General features: G+C 37.2%; 1 protein-coding gene across 1 annotated transcript in view; it reads right to left on the bottom strand.

Moving 5' to 3' along the window:
- LOC145988505 (HEAT repeat-containing protein 6) overlaps window positions 1-10,307 on the bottom strand; it is a 58,357-nt gene extending 48,050 nt beyond the window's left edge. Inside the window, exons 1-3 of the mRNA XM_083123372.1 lie at window positions 10,131-10,307; window positions 9,336-9,584; window positions 5,646-5,891 (exon numbers count right to left, since the gene is read on the bottom strand). Of these exons, the coding sequence (XP_082979498.1) occupies window positions 5,646-5,891; window positions 9,336-9,584; window positions 10,131-10,307 (672 nt within the window). The remainder of the gene's footprint in view (window positions 1-5,645; window positions 5,892-9,335; window positions 9,585-10,130) is intronic.
- Between the last annotated feature and the right edge of the window lie 6,539 nt (window positions 10,308-16,846).

Raw genomic sequence — 16,846 nt, 5'->3', positions numbered from 1 at the left:
TAGATTTGATGTTTTGCAGGATTTAAATGATGATGAAAATATAAATGAAACAGACGTAAATAAGAATTGGGAGCACATACGTAATGCAATAGAATCAGCAGCTAAAGAAAGTATAGGATACCATAAACCGAGAAAAAGTAAGCCATGGTTTGATAATGAATGTCATAATCTAATAGAAATAAGAAATCAGGCTAGACTTAGGTGGTTAAATAACTCTGATGATACAAATCTAAACAATTATAATAGAATAAAGCGAGAAGTTAACCGCACGTTTAGAAGTAAAAAAAGAGATTACTTGAAAAGCAAAATTAACGAAATTGAAACAAACAGCAAAAATAAAAATATCAGAGATTTATATAAAGGTGTAAATGAGTTTAGAAAGGGGTGGCAACCTAAAGTAAACTTGATAAAAGATAAAGACGGTGATTTTCTAGCTGACCCAAGCGATATTCTAAATAGATGGAAGAACTACTTTAATGACCTTTTAAATGTTCATGTAGGAGATAAATCAGAAGTAAATGAAGTCCACACAGCAGAACCTTTAGTTCCAGAACCTAACTTGACTGAAGTTAAAGATGCTATTAAAAGGCTAAAGAATAACAAAGCACCTGGCATTGATTTAATACCAGCTGAGTTAATTAAATATGGTGGAAATTCATTAATATGTCAAATTCATAAATTAATTTGTTTAATATGGAATAAAGAAGAAATCCCTCAACAGTGGAAAGAATCCATAATTGTTCCTGTGTTTAAAAAAGGTGATAAAATGAACTGCAATAATTACCGTGAAATTTCTCTACTCTCAACAACATATAAAATATTATCTAACATTCTTTTAACAAGACTAACCCCATATGCTAATGAAATTATAGGTGATTATCAATGTGGATTTAAACGTAACAGATCAAATTTTTCACATCAGACAGACACTTCAAAAAAAGTGGGAATATAATCAAAATGTCCATCAGCTATTCATTGATTTCAAAAAAGCATATGATTCAGTCAAAAGAGATAAATTATATAATATATTAGTAGAGTTTGGAATACCTAAGAAGCTTGTTAGTATGATAAAAATATGCACCTGTGAAACAGAAAGTAAAATTCGTGTGGGTATTAATATGTCTGACAAATTTACAATTCATGATGGGTTAAAACAAGGAGATGCCTTATCTCCATTGCTCTTTAATTTTGCCTTAGAATATGCTGTTAGGAAGGTAAAAGAAACTAAAGAAGGACTAAAATTAAATGATGTGACTCAGTTGTTAGCATATGCAGATGATGTAGACTTACTGGGGGATGATGTGAATACAATTAAGAATAATGCTAAAATATTTTTCAAAACTGCTAAAGAAATAGGTTTGGAAGTTAACAAAGAGAAAACTAAATATATGCTTACAGGCCGAAACCAAGTGTTAGGTAATAATCAAAATGTAATTATTGATAACAACTCGTTTGAACCAGTTTCCAAATTCAAGTACTTAGGAGTAATATTAACAAATGAAAATTATATTAAAGAGGAAATAAAAAGTAGGCTTAATTCAGGAAATGCATGTTACTTCTCTCTTCATAAACTTTTGTCTTCTCGCTTAATATCTAAGAAACTAAAAGTTAAAATATACAAAACAGTAATTTTGCCTGTAGTATTATATGGATGTGAAACTTGGTCCCTTACATTGAAAGAGGAACATAAATTGAGAGTATTTGAAAATAAGATCCTTAGGAAAATCTTTGGACCTAAAAGGGATGAGGAGACAGGTGAGTGGAGAAGGTTACATAATTTAGAACTACATAATTTGTATTCATGTCCAGATATTATTAGAATAATTAAATCAAGAAGACTTAGGTGGGCAGGCCATGTGGCACGAATGGGAGAGGAAAGAGGAGTTTACAGGATTCTTGTTGGGAAACCTGATGGTAAGAGACCTGTAGGAAGGCCAAGACGAAGATGGAGGGACAACGTTGAGATGGACCTAAGGGAAATCGGTAGGGATGGAAAAGAGTATATAGAACTTGCTCAAGATAGGGAAAGATGGAAGGCCTGTGTTGCTGCAGCCATGAACCTTCAGGTTTAAGAAGGCTAGGGAGTTAGTGGCTTTGTGGGAATGGTTAGTATACTGTACATACATTTGTGCATTCTTGTAAGCCTCTCCATAGCATGGCTATTCCCAATTTGGGATTACAGTACACAGTGACAATGCTGTGTGGTTTCTGCTAGTAAACTCAATGTACAACAGGCACGGGAACAGCAACAGCTTAGGCCAAACAGAGTTTAAAATATTCCCTACTACTATTCCGAATTGACAACATACTTTCATACTGTGGCTTCTTAGCCCTTTCTGGTTGGGACTTAGAATATGGAGTTTGCCCCAGGAGATGTTATGGTCTTTTCTTCTTCAAAAAATCATAGAAAATATGTTGCGAAGTGTTTTTTTATTATTTAACATTTCTTCTTTCTAAAATCTACACTTCCTCTTTCCACAGATATATAATATGTTACATTTTATATGAATTTCTTCTCTAATATTTCTTGGAAGAAAAAAAGCATAAAAGTTATCAAAAATATTTTTTGAATACGTAATATAAAATTTATTCATGAAAATAACATAAGTATTTTCTATTAGAATATAAATCATCACTAACTGTGAAATCCGAAGCAGAATCATTGTAGAAATTTACGCAATGAGGATGTAAATTATTAAGTGCTATTCTCAAGAGTATAAACAAACTTAATTTGATGCGAGTACAAGTAAAATTCAGCAACAAAGAAAATGTGGCATCTATACGGCATATGGTTTTAGAAGTGCCACACAGAGGCTGTCCGTGGTGACCAGCCAATGGCAGGAGCGCAATGTTGTACAGTTAGGAAACTGCGGTGTGCAAGTTAAATGCAGTGTTCTGTATTTTTCTTGCACACAAGAAGTTTTCATAAAACTCTCCACTTTAACGTTCGTCATAAGATGGGCAAGACATTTTGAACCTGACTGTCCAAGTCCCATGAATTCCCATTGCCTACTGCCGGAGTTATCGCTTCTTGAAGAAACACAGGAAACAACATGTCTCAACACACACACACAAACACACACAATGACCCTTTCTCTTTCTTCAGTCTGTTTTCCGTTGCCACTGTGTTGACGCTGCTGAGTTGTTCTCTCTTGGGAAAGCTATGGGTGTTACCTTCGGCTGAATATACACAATGACCCTTCATTGTCCTGGGTATTCACGAACATGCGAGTCTGAGTCAGTTTGAGTTCAGCATCTTCGTAGCAAGGGCGGTGTAAAATTATATTACTCATAAGCCACGAAGAACAGTTGCGAGAGGATTCAATACAACCCTTATTGATTGATATGATTTATTTTACTTTGCTTCTTTGGCTAAAGGCGAAGATGAGGATGAGTGATGATATGATGAAATTGATGAAGGGACACTTACAAACACCCATGCCCGGGCCAGGATTCGAACCCGGGACCCCTGGCATTGTAGCGCACTGTGCAATATAGCCCTTAAGTTTGATTGTTGTGCAATAGTGTGTGTTCCGTGAGTGTTATTTAATAATTGTACTCTTGAAATATAGCACCAGCAATACAGACACCAAAGGTAAAATAATGCATTTACAAGAGAGAAACATCAATTACAAAGAGTATTTTTACTTCAAGGAATTGGCATCGGAAGAAGTGTGTGCTAAAACAGTGTTTTCTCAAGAGTCCAGAACTTATGACTAAAGTGCATGGTGTAGGTCTGCCTATGTTGAGTACTATAAAACAGGGTAAAATATCTACCACAGAAAACGGTGAACCCCTATTCAAACCTATTGGGATACATGCTAGAAAACTGAAACGCTAGTGATGATGATGACCTTGCAGTTCCTCTACAATAAATACCTTCAAGCATCTTTCAGGTATGGGTTTCTCTTAAATGCTGCAGTGATATGATATTATAATCCTGTAGAGAAATATTCACAATATTATTTCACTGCACTCAAATATAATGTGCATGCATTATACAGCGTGTTTCAAAAAGAATATACGTATTACAAAGTATTATTTTGTCCAAACTATCGATCGCTGCGCCCTGGCTCGGCTATTAAGAGAAACGAATACATAGTCTAGTTTATATAATAGCCTATAGATGTCAGTTGTGTTCTGTTTGCTTGGTAACCGTCAGTTGTTTGAAATGGCTACTCCGCAGCAGAAATCATTTTGTGTTCTCGAGTTTGCGAAGTGCAATTCCGTGATTACAGTGCAAAGACGTTTCAGGTTGAGGTACCAAATTGATCCTCCGAATGGGTGGAACATTCGCAGATGGTATCGACAGTTTGTAGATACAGGATGTGTATGTAAAGGAAAGAGTCCTGGCAGCCCTCGTGTTCCTGAAGAAAATGTTGCACGAATTCAAACTGCTTTCCAACGTAGCCCTTCAAAATCAACTCGTCGTGCCAGTCGGGAGTTACAACTTCCTACAACAATAATTTGGCGTGTTTTGAGACGTCTGCTGGTTATGAAGCCGTACAAGGTACAGCTGTTACAAGCTCTGTGTCCTGATGACAAACGCAAATGTGTGGCATTTTGTAACGAGATTCTTGATGCTATTGACAATGACAACACTTTCACACAACGCATCGTGTTTAGTGATGAAGCTGCGTTTCATGTCAGTGGTCAGGTAAACAAACATAATGTTCGCATTTGAGGCCTACAGAACCCATATGCATTTATTGAACATGTACGAGATTTGCCCAAAGTGAATGTGCTTTGCGCGATATCCCGATCATCTGTTTACGGCCCATTCTTCTTTGATGGAAACACGGTTAAAGGTCAGCAGTATCTCTCTATGTTACAAAACTGGTTGTTTCCGAGGCTGCACGAAGACAACTTCATTTTCCAACAAGACGGGGCACCCCCTCACTGGAGTCGCCAAGTGCGTGATTATCTGAATGAAACTCTACCGAACCGTTGGATTGGTCAAGGAGCTGGCGACTTAGCATGTATCAGCTGGGCTCCACGGTCACCGGATTTGACACCCTGTGACTTCTTCCTGTGGGGTTTCATTAAAGACAATGTTTATGTACCACCACTCCCACAGAACCTGGAAGAGTTGAAGAACCAGATCCGTACTGCTGTAACATCAGTGACGAAGGACATGCTTGCCCAAGTATGGGAGGAATTTAAGTATCGATGTGATATTGTTCGTGTCACTGCTGGAGGACATATTGAACATCTGTAATCTGAACTTGAGAGGTTCGTAAGTATGTGTGTCAAGTTTCATCTTCGTATGTCTTAAAGTTTAATAAATATATGCATGCGAAATACGTATATTCTTTTTGAAACACGCTGTATATAAAAAAGCTGAATATTGGACACACTGTGTTTCCCTTCCGCTAGCAGTTAGTTTGGCAACAACACAAGATCACTGGCTGCATATTGGCTGAACTCATGTTCCTTCTAAAAGCGTATGCTGTATAGCCGAGTTGAAATTTGAAAGAGGCGGTTACAACACACGTGCACAAGAGACACGGTGCAATTAAAGCCCGTGGTTTCACAATGGAATTTTATAGTGTATGATTGGCTACACCCATCGCTCATTTATTGAACAGTAATTCTATGATGAGCAATGCCCGTCACTTATCCAGAAAGGGTTGACTTACACTTACCTTCGAGTGTAATTCTTCATTTTTTAAGTCTTCTCCTTTCAATTGCTGAAGGAACACTTGGATGCAAGTCTGCAGTTCATGGTCGCTTAAGCCTTCAACATCATTGTCATTAACAAATACCACGGCTTCCAGGCATCTCACTGCAAGGTACGTAATCTCATCTGCAGTTGCCAGCTTCATGTTTTTCTTTTGTCCATCAGAGAGCAGTGAAATTAGAATGCCATCACCTCCTATTAATTCGTGAACCTGTTTCAAGGAGAAGAAAAAAATGTATTTAAACATAATTGTTAACTTTTTCATGAATACCGTCACAATGGCAATATAACATTTACTGAAGCTGCTAGTGTACTTATTCAATATAAAACTGTACACAGAGTGGTCAGGGTAACATGATACAAAGCCTGAGGTTCCAGGTTTGAACCCTGGTTAAGGCATGGATGCATAATTCTGTCTCAACATTGCGATTGCACCGTAAGGTAGAAAAGTGAAATAAAATAACCGAAATGAGGAAAACGAACAATTCATTCACCCTTAACTTTTGCTCATCTATAGTGGAACTAGCAGCAAATGAACCTGTGCAGACCTGCGACTCCTGTGCACCGTACTCCTGCATGGAGGGGAGGGGGAGAGTGGAGCATGCTTTCCTATGGCCTGTGCTGAACAGATCAAGGAGAAGGTGCGCGAAGGATTTTAGCAGAAGGTATTTTTGTTTGTGGTTGCTCTATAGCAAGGAGGTGTATGTGTAAATGTTCTGATTGTGTAAATATTTGTACAAGTTGGGGTAGAACTGAAGTTCCGTTAAGGTAATTTATGTTTTTTGAAGATGCAAAAATTAATAATATCTGAGAAAATAAGCCATAAAAAGCAGGTTGTACACGTCACTGTGCTCATAAGGAGCTACTGTCCGAGACATGTTTTTCTTTTATTTTTTAATGGAAAATGAGATGACGTAAAGAGTATAAATACTAAATGAAGCAAACCCTGGTAACAGTTTCATACATCGGAGACACATTTCTTCATTTTTACAGAAGAAACTACTTACGGAAATGAGTTTCTCTAAGGTTTCCAACGTTAGTCAAGGTATTTTCTTTCATTGTGGTAGCTATTTGACCGGGAAATCATGTCAGTGTTCCCAACCCCTTTTTTTAAACTATACTTGCCTAACCTAACCAAACCTAACCTTATCGGAATGGTTCGTGGGGCTATCAGTCAGCTACCCGTGCATAATGTACAATTTGCACACGTGACAAACACGATAGTAGGTATTTTTCGGTGAAGAAGGTTGAAAACACCGATATTCGAAAACAAAAGAAGCGATATCATTCGCAAAGTAAGCGATACAGCACCGTTACGTGCGTTCAGTAGCACTTAGAAAAATGCATTATTTTAGTAGAAAAAGTGTTTGTTTTCGTGTGAAAAGCATAATGGCACCTTGAACTATGTTCCACAATACACAATTGGTAAGTACGAACCATGCGAAACACAAAATATCTGATTTTAATGTTTCTCCGATCTATGAAACTGGAACCATACCTTAAACCCTAACCTACTTAAAACATATAACATAGTAACACCATAAACACATGCTGGAAATTTCTACTGTTTTCAAATGCCTTCTACTGTGTACCATGAAATGCACTGAAACTCAATTGTAGGGCTACTGTAGAGTAGGGCCACTCTACTGAAAAAACAATGTGAATAATAATGCATAATTCTTGCTACAATATATTATAAAATCATTAAATGACTCCAAGAATAGATACTTTAATTTTTGACACCATATTTTCAGTGATTTTGAAGTGCATTGGAAAAACAGTACATGAACTGAATTTCTACCATTTTTCTAATGAATACTAATGAAGTCAGATATATCTTAAAGAATAAGTTACTACAACTCTTTTTATGAATAAAATTTTCAGTGCTTTTCATATTAATACAATAAAGCTACACACTTAAAAAAGTGTTTATATATTTGTTTTTTCTGTTGTGTGAAAGTATTCCTGGTACCCTTGACCCTCTGTACCCCTTAGAAAAAGTGAAACATCTTGCATGGTATATCAATATTTTGTTGTTTATGAACGTTTACACTTTATGTTAGCTCGCGGAAATGTGTTACTGTGAAATAAAGTACGTCTGTTACCTTAGCGTGTTACTTTACATTGAAGAAGAACAGCCTGAAGGTTTCGTGCAAGTGAATCCAGCACCCAAAACGACATTCCACAACAGGAACTATAATTTTACGTAGTTAGGTTAGGATTGTTAGGTTTGGTACCAATAGTTATTATAGACATGTTCTTTCGCTATTTGAGTGTGTACACAAAGGATTTTAATAATAAAAAGAGATGAAAGCACTCTGAAATGGAGGGTTTTTGCTTTAGCGGGTCACACTTTGTGATTGAATATCTACGTTATTTGAGTTTTCTGCACGCTGAAACTAATTTTATATTACACAAAACATCAAAATCTATCGATTAATATAACTTTCAACGTAGTTCTCGAGGTGGTACGGTGGGTACGGCCCCGTATTCCTAAGTTGCAAATTTCACAGGCTTTACCAAACATTTATTATAGTTGTTTTATATATTTCCACTGTATTTTCAGTTGTATAGATAATAAATTTTTCATTACTGATAATAGTACGGTTTCGCATGGCAAAATACTGAACACAATAAAAAATGTTTGTTGTACATTTATGTTACTGAAAATATTAAGAGTACAGTTCAGTTACATAAGACAGTGGACACAGTTGAACTACCAAAAATAGTAGAAAACATTAGCAGTACAGTTCATCTACTGAAAACAGAACACACAGTGTGGCTACTAAAAACAGTAGAAAACATGGAGGGAATTTACAATACCGGAAGTATCTCCAATTTGTTTGAAATTCGGCATACTCACTAATTTTGGCCTCCTAATCACGAATCTGCAGTTGAAAATTGGTGGTCACGTCTAGACGAAATAAGTGGGTCCGTCACCGGAGTAAACACCCTTGATTTATGAAGAAAACAACTATTTCTTGCAATGATTAGCGTTTCAAAACTATGTTTATGATGACCCTTAATTTTTACTATGTTTGCTTAACCTAACCTAACCTCACCGTGGTTTGTGGGACAAACATTTTTTCCACTTACACAAGATGCCATTTTCTCAAATGCAAATCAACGCTCCATGAAACGGGTAGCAAACTTCACTTGTTCACATCATCAAACATGGCTACCATAATAGTGTATCTACAATCATAGTGTTAATATGTTTACGTAATTTCGCAATTTCTCGAAGTGACCACTAAGTTCTAACTGCAGATTCTTGATTACGAGGTCGAAATTAGTGAGTATGCGTAATTTCAAAGCAATTGGAGATACTTTTGGTATTGTAAATTTATTCCGAAAACATTAGTAGTACAGTTTGGCTACTGCAAACAGTAGACACAGTGGGGGTACTAAAAACAGTAGAACACAGTAGCAGTACAGTTCATCAACTGAAAACAGTAGGTGTTTCAAAACACCCATAGATCCACTGAAAACAGTAGACAGAATTCTCATGCTAGGGTCACCTAAGTAATCTGAATCAATTCATGTAGAAAACGATTGTGTATAGAACTTGTCTCTGCAGAAATCATCCAGCACACACATATATTTATATTTATATGCAGCATTTAAATATATCATCATCAATGATTAAAAAACTCACCTTTTCTATCCGACTTCCATTTCCACGCACAAGAACTTCGAGCAACACAAGAATATCTGCCACCGCCACTTCCCCACCATGTTTCAGTGACTCGACACACCATTTTACTGACAATGATAATGTTTTTCCTTCCACTATTACATGTTGCTTTGTAATAAGATTCGAGAAAAGCTGACATGCTTTGGCAACCATAAATGTATCCGAAGGTGGGACAAAGGAGCAGCATTGGTTGATAATGAGCACAGCTTTCTGTGGAGAAAGATAAATTTTTTGCGGCAAACTGAAGTAGTATAGTGGCACACACAAATCTTTCAAATTCACACATGTGTATGTACTATTCTCCTCTTTCTCATAAAGAAAATGAGATGCATTATACACATTGAATGTCGTTCCAAATGATTTAGTTTTTCTTTTAACTTAGAAGAAATGTTAGTAACGTACTTTCTTGATCAAGAGGTAATTACTTGGAGAACTTGGTAATTTCTTGGGCAACACAAATCTTTAATATTCATTAAATTATAATTAACTTATTTTACATCGAAACATAGGGCAATAAATTTAAAGTTTCACCCCAACTAGTTATATCAAAACACCGGATAATACATATAAAGTAACATTCCATAAATGAACCAAGAAAAGAAAGAATTCAATCATTAAAAAAAATGGGTAATTCTACTGAAAACTACAATCAACGTTCATTCAATACTTTTCTAGTTTACTCTCTTCAAAAATATCAATTCAATTTTCATACTGTCAATTGAGGAAATCTGCCTTGCCCTTAAATTTAAATCTTACATTGGGATTATCTATATAAAATGCTTTCAAATCTAAAGCGTTCAGTTCATCTAATAAAATGTTCAACTGTTTCCTGTCTCCTTCGCTACGTCCATTTAGCAAGCTACTAAATTTAGAAATCAGGTGTTGAAACTTTTCTTGGTATTCTCGTTCTCGTCCTGGTGGAGCAGACGCCATACTTTTCGCTGCTACTCTTGCCAGGCCATGAAACAAGTTTATACTCAGATTTACACAGAAAATAAATCTGATCTTTGAACATGCATCCTTAAAATTCTCTTTCACATTTTCGATAACGAAATGTGGACAATGACAACCACAAACAACATCCGTGGCGAAAGGTGTTAAATATCTTCATCTTGTGAAAGTTTTATTAACCGTGTCGCATAGATTATTCTGGGGGAGAGGGGCGGGGGGAGAGTATATATCTTTGAATATATATCGAGAAAAAGGAAGGAAACAAATGTCAGGAATGTTGAAATATTTTCAGCAAATATTGAAAAGAAGTTGGAGTTTAGAATTGCAATAATCTATCCACAGAGAAATGAATTATACTTACTTGTGTGTGTTATAAAACGTTCGGCGCACTATGAACAGGAAAACTGTCATAGCTTTAAATTAGAAGAATAAAGCAGTTTCTATTGATTACAAACACGCGTAGCAAAGTCATGGATAAATAAATATGGGGAGGCGAAGGGGGGTAGGGATAAATAATTTTTGATACAAAGTATCGATAATTTCCTTCGATTGCTACACATTGACGTTAATGTCTGCTGTCGAATTAATTTCTTATTGCATTCAAACAACGCAAATGGAAATGGATCATAATAATGCAAATTCCTAGCACATTTTCGCTCATTATGAATCCAATAGCCAACTTTCACAGAATATACTGATTCTGTCTGCCATTCAACATGCACCTGCAAAATGTAGAACTGTTTTTTGCGTCAGCTGATTGAGCGATTGTCATGTTTCTTGCGTTGTACGTGCGACATCTACGCGATGTGCTGGGAAACTGCAGCATTCCAGCGTTGCCAGGACTCAATAATTATCATGAATTACTTGATAATTAAACCAATCCGAATTGTAACACAAAATACGACAAATTTCCTGGAAGGACCTTCCGATGGTGGGTATGCATCCGGAGCTCCCCTCGACACAAGAAGAGTCGGAACCAGCCCCCTTCGCCTCGGACACTGAAAAAGAGGACACCGACCCAAGCCATAAATTTAGCTGGAAATTGTTTTGAAGAAGTGCAGCGATGCCAACCCTAGCATGATGATGCTAAAACTAGCAGTCTGTGATTGCATAATGGGAAAATCTAACATAATTTGCAAACTTTTATTTCTTTCCTTTTCTTACGTACCAATAATTCGCTGCTCTACTTTTATATAATGTGATTTTTTTCGACTGAGCATATTCTAGCTAGATTAGCATGTCATCTGATAATGTAATCAACCACAAATTTGCTTGAATGTGTGTGACATGTATATTTGTAGCTGTAACTTTTAAATGTAATTAGCGGAGACCTATAATTGGGCAGCTAAATGCCTGTTGGTCCCCCAAACTTAAATAAATAAATACAACTTGCTCCTCTGGAACATTTCCTGGCAACAATCAGCAGAAAGTTGTGTGGCACAAATAAAACAAATGTTCCGCTTTGTAGTCGACGAATGAATCATTTCAATCTTTCTCCAGCTTCAATGTTGAACTCATCTCGAAAAATAGATGCATAACTTAAAACTACATTCATCCTAAAAATAATCATAATAATAATTCATCAGCATTTAGCATAATTTCACAGATTAAACAGCTTTTTCTTATCGGGAGGTTGGCGTGTGAAAAACACGCTGTCGCGGAAAACTACCCCTTCAAAAGAAGGGTGTGTGTGCAAGCGCGCTAGAGCCAAAAGTGGATTGACTGTACACACGCAACTAAATGTGTGCTTTCCGAGTTACTACATTTTAATTTTATACTGAATCGATAGAATATACGTTCACTTTGGCGAGGTTATAAGAATTCATTCAAAATACAGAATCGGAGAAAATCAATTCTGAGTGTCTGGTCTTGTCTAGGAACACACACGAGGAGTTTTGGTTCTGTTTTAAGACCACTTTATAAACATATATGCTAATCGGGATTGGATTCGAACCACTATGTGCCTCAACCGGTTACAACAACAGGTACCCCTTGTCCCTTGATTACAAGGCGACGATATTACCACTACACCCTCTAAACACAATGAAAAACAGGAAACACAGGTCTATGATGTGTCTACGTTACTTCCATTTAGAAAAGAGACATAAATCTACAAAGGAAAAATATCATTCGTTACTTATTTTATATTTATATTATTTTGGGTATCGATTATATTCACTGAATTTTTCCATCTTAAAACTACCCATGCAGCTGCAAATAATATAATATGGCCGATCGTCCTTGTTTTCTAAGTCCACTTTATGCACAGATATGCTAGTCAGGACTGGGCCTACAGTTTAATGTATTGCTTTACTGATTTGGTTTATTTTACTTCGCTTTTCTGCCCCTTTTGGCTAATTGTGAAGATGGGGATGAGTGATGATGTGATGAAATTTTGAATCGACACAAACAAGCATCCATACCCAGGTCGGGACGGGATTCGAACTATGTGCCTCCACGGAGTATCGAACCCGGGACCTCTTGATTATAAAGCGACGACGCATCGCACCGTTTTCCAAAACGTAAGTTTCAAAAATAGGAATAGAACTGCAAATAAGCAGAGTACAACGTCTAGCTCGTTAGAGGTGCAATTAAATTACTTTACAAAGTATGGGATAAAATGGATGGAGAAATCCAGATCCTCCAATCGGCTTTAGTTTGGGTGCAACGGTTGCCAATTACGAAATTCTAAATATGCTTTCCTTTGCATCGTATTGACAAAGGAGGAATGCACTCAAATCAATGTCATTTCTGAAGAACGAAGATGTCTCGTAGTCACTGCAGTTATTTTTAACCACAATTGATTGAGAACCAGTTTTTTCACAGCCAGTGGCGTGACCAGGATTTTCGAAAGGGAGGGGTAATGTACACTTCATTTCGCCAATTCTTTACCTACCTTTGTTCTTTTTTTTAGAACTACTGGGCCAAAGGAAGGCGGTTATAACCCCCCCCCCCTTTGGCACGCCACTGCTCACAACACAGTGGTTTGACGCTAGTAGTTTCCTGAATATATGCAACCACGTTCAGTAGGTTCACACCCTTACACACACACACACACACACACACATTCACAGGTCTATCTAGATTTTGGGGAGGGGGCAGGGGCGCAGAATATGCTGCTAACCTTACAAGACATAACATTGTAAATGCAATGTGCATTGTTGCCATGACTTATGGCCCAAACCTCGTGTATATTCAAATCAAAATAGTTACAAGGGTTTGTGTTAAGCCCAGTTTGTGGTCAGATAAATTAACCGGGATTTGACCTTCAAAGTAACGAACCCAGGACCCTTTGATCATAATATGGCAGCATTAGTATATTTTCGTGAAATGTAGTATTTGGTTCTAAGTTATTTATTTGGACAACGATTTACTGAAACAAAGGTATGAGCTTGAGGTTTTATTTTTTCAGGGGAAACTGTCACACACTTCTGAAATATTTTCTGAAATTTCTCTCAGGTCCGTACCCAGTGGAGGGGCTATGGGGGCCATGCCCCGCTCGAACTATGAAATATTTAAATGTGAACCTATAAAAAGCTAGGGAAATAACATCGAGTTTTTTTTTAAATTTGTAAAAATTTCAATTTTGTCCTTCTATAAATGATTGTGTTTGTCGTGTGGAGAGGCAGTCTCCAGGAGTCTGCACTCTGCAATATTGGGTAGTTTTAGTTTCGTAACCATTGATGCAAGGCTACCAGCAGTGGCGGCGATTAGGAGCGGGAGGGGCAGTTACCCTCACTTTTTTTTTCTTCGCTTTTGCCCCTGCACTATGGCTTCTTATTGCTAAGCCTTGTCTACCAAGAGAAAGTAAACTTTCCTTGCCCATTTCCCAGTTTTAGCACCCAAACGCGGGTAGAGGGAGCTTATTTCCTTAACATCTTTAGCTGTTATGCATTTGAAGCTTCGGAACGAGTCACAACTCACTAAGCAGCCAATTAACCAAGCGAGCCGCTGACGTCATCTCAACCCAGAACCTACCGCTAAGAACCTTGCTCAGGTTCTACACGCCCACTAGGCTCGCTAGACAGATTCTCACAGTCTGCTGGAGATGTTCCGAAACTAATTCGACTCTAGCTACCAGACGAAAATGTCTCGTCTCTTTTGGTGAACTCACATTTAGAGTTCTTTATTATAATCATAATTGCTAATATGTATAATTTAATTTATATATTTATTTTCTAAACATGGAATTATCATGGGACAGTTCAATGGTGCCGGTATAGGGAAATTAAAGGAAATTTGAAAATATTGTTAATTTGCGGAACTCACATCTATTTGAATACTTCTGAGAATTAAATGTAAACAATAAGCACTAAGCCAGGTGACAGCCCGTCTCTAAGCGACTTTGTGGCTGATTGTTGGGACGAGGGAGGGGAGGGGGTGTATCGGTCAGTTCAATTCTTCTCAAATGTATTGAGTCGGTGCATAAGTTCGTAGCTGTTTTTTTGGGGAGGTTGGCATCAGTGCGTTGCTAAGAGTTCCTTGTCCACCATTGTATTCTAATTCTAAGCACATTTTGTCTATTTTGCGGACGAAACAAGAGGGAGTGTCAAATGGATAAAGTTGAACATTTCGGCACATTCTGCTCTTCGAATTTAAAGGAGGATCAAGTACAGCAGTTGGAAGTATTTCATAATGAAGCTGCTCTTGAAACTTTGCTAACTGATTTCATCTCAAAAACAACTGAGTGTCTCACCACCTGTGTACATGTGTTAATTAATTATTGTATTCCTGTTAACGTATGTTATAAAACGCTACGAACTTATGCACCGACCCAATACATATAGGCTATACACACACATTTTCGGATATCTGGACCCTCCCTTAAAAATCCTGGTACGGGCGTGCTTTTCTCTTTTGGTCCTATCAGTAAACCAGTTAAGTTATTGCCTTGTAATTAAGAAGTACCGAATTGAATTTCAGGTGTCGAGTTATTTAAGTGTCTAGTAGAGGAAAAGGTCTAAATATGGACCCCCCCTTTCATATTGTCATTTTGGGGTGGAAAAAAATGAATATATCAAGCACCTTCCTTTAAAATGCATATATAGGAAATATATACTTAAATGTAATAGCATGCTAAAGTATAGAAGGTCTCCATTATTTTTTTAAAAGAAAGCAATTTCCAAAAAAAATGGTAAAATGATGTATTTCAAAATTGTGGTCTAAACATGGGCTACTAGTGGCAATATCACAAAAAGCAATTAAAATTTTAAAAAACAGTCATTTATCGCTAAAACACTATAAATTCATATTTATGAATAATCTGTTGTTTTGAAAATCACGCAGAATGGGAAAAATCGAAATTAAGATAAACATCCAAATATTTGTTGAAAATGTGATCTCTGCATTAGACACCATGTCATAGCCCATATTTAGACCATCACGCTATTTTTCTTCTTCAATTTATTTTCGCTCTCTGTGGTACATATTTCACAAACAAATCATGGCATTATAGAAGCCCACATTTGTTTTATGTACCATTAATATTATAACCTATAGAAAGCAGATGAGAATCCAGAAAACGCTGAGTTAAAACATACCTGCCAAAAGTTTTCGGATGTCGCAATTCTGTAACAGCGTCCAAGGCCGAAACACCACTACTTTCTCTTGCGAATTGGCGCCGCAACCTTTGTCCTTGACAGATAACCAGTTCCAATAGCCTCTGCCAGGCTGCAGCACCCGGGAGCGCTGAGTTAACTCCAAAACCCATATTTAAACCTTCGCCCATATTTAGACCTTCTCCTCTAATATTAGTTCCGATTAATACATTTGTGCTCAACTTTGTTTTCTTTTCTCTTACCATCAGCAAGGAAAAGGATAGCTCAAACATTTCTCTCTTTCGTTGTACTATGATGATAATGCTATTAATACTTTTATTTTGCCCCTCCCGCTATATCCGTCAATCCACACACCAGTTTTTACATTTGGAAGAACTTTACAATTACGATAAACAGAATACACTTTTAGAATGGAGTCCGAACCACAGGGCATACTTCATTGCTCTTAATAAATGAGCTTTGCTAGTTACGAGACAAGAGAGCCAATCTCCGTGGCGGAATGGTTAGAACAGCGCGCTATGACGTCAGGGGTTCCGTTCCGGATTGATTGATTGTGAAATTTCCTTCCTGGGACCCCCTTGTGGTTGCGCCTAGATCGAGAGGAAGTTCATTTTCCCACTACAGGAATATGAACAGTGTTCTTTTTAGTTGGGAGAAGCTTGCCCTTGCACATTGTAATTGTGCCGAACTGTTGTGTTGGTGCCGTATCTGTGTGTGATTTACACGAACACTTCACTCAATGTAAGAAGCTTGACGTGACGTGTTTGGTTCACCATGGAATCGTGTGTATGTGTTACGGTGGAAATGAAAGGACATATCCCGTACACAGTTTTAAGCACGCGATAATTTATGCTATTGTTTTTGAGTATTTTACGTTCCATTTGTGCTACAGATTTCGATTTAATTCTATAGTTTATTTACTTCCGAAATCTTTGAGTGACGTCACACTGTTAAAGTATACAG

Source organism: Lepisma saccharinum, chromosome 6, assembly GCF_977018435.1.
Source record: "Lepisma saccharinum chromosome 6, izLepSacc3.1, whole genome shotgun sequence".
Lineage (NCBI taxonomy): Eukaryota > Metazoa > Arthropoda > Insecta > Zygentoma > Lepismatidae > Lepisma > Lepisma saccharinum.
The sequence above is the reverse complement of the archived record's forward strand: the minus strand, read 5'-3'. Positions and strand labels throughout refer to the sequence as shown.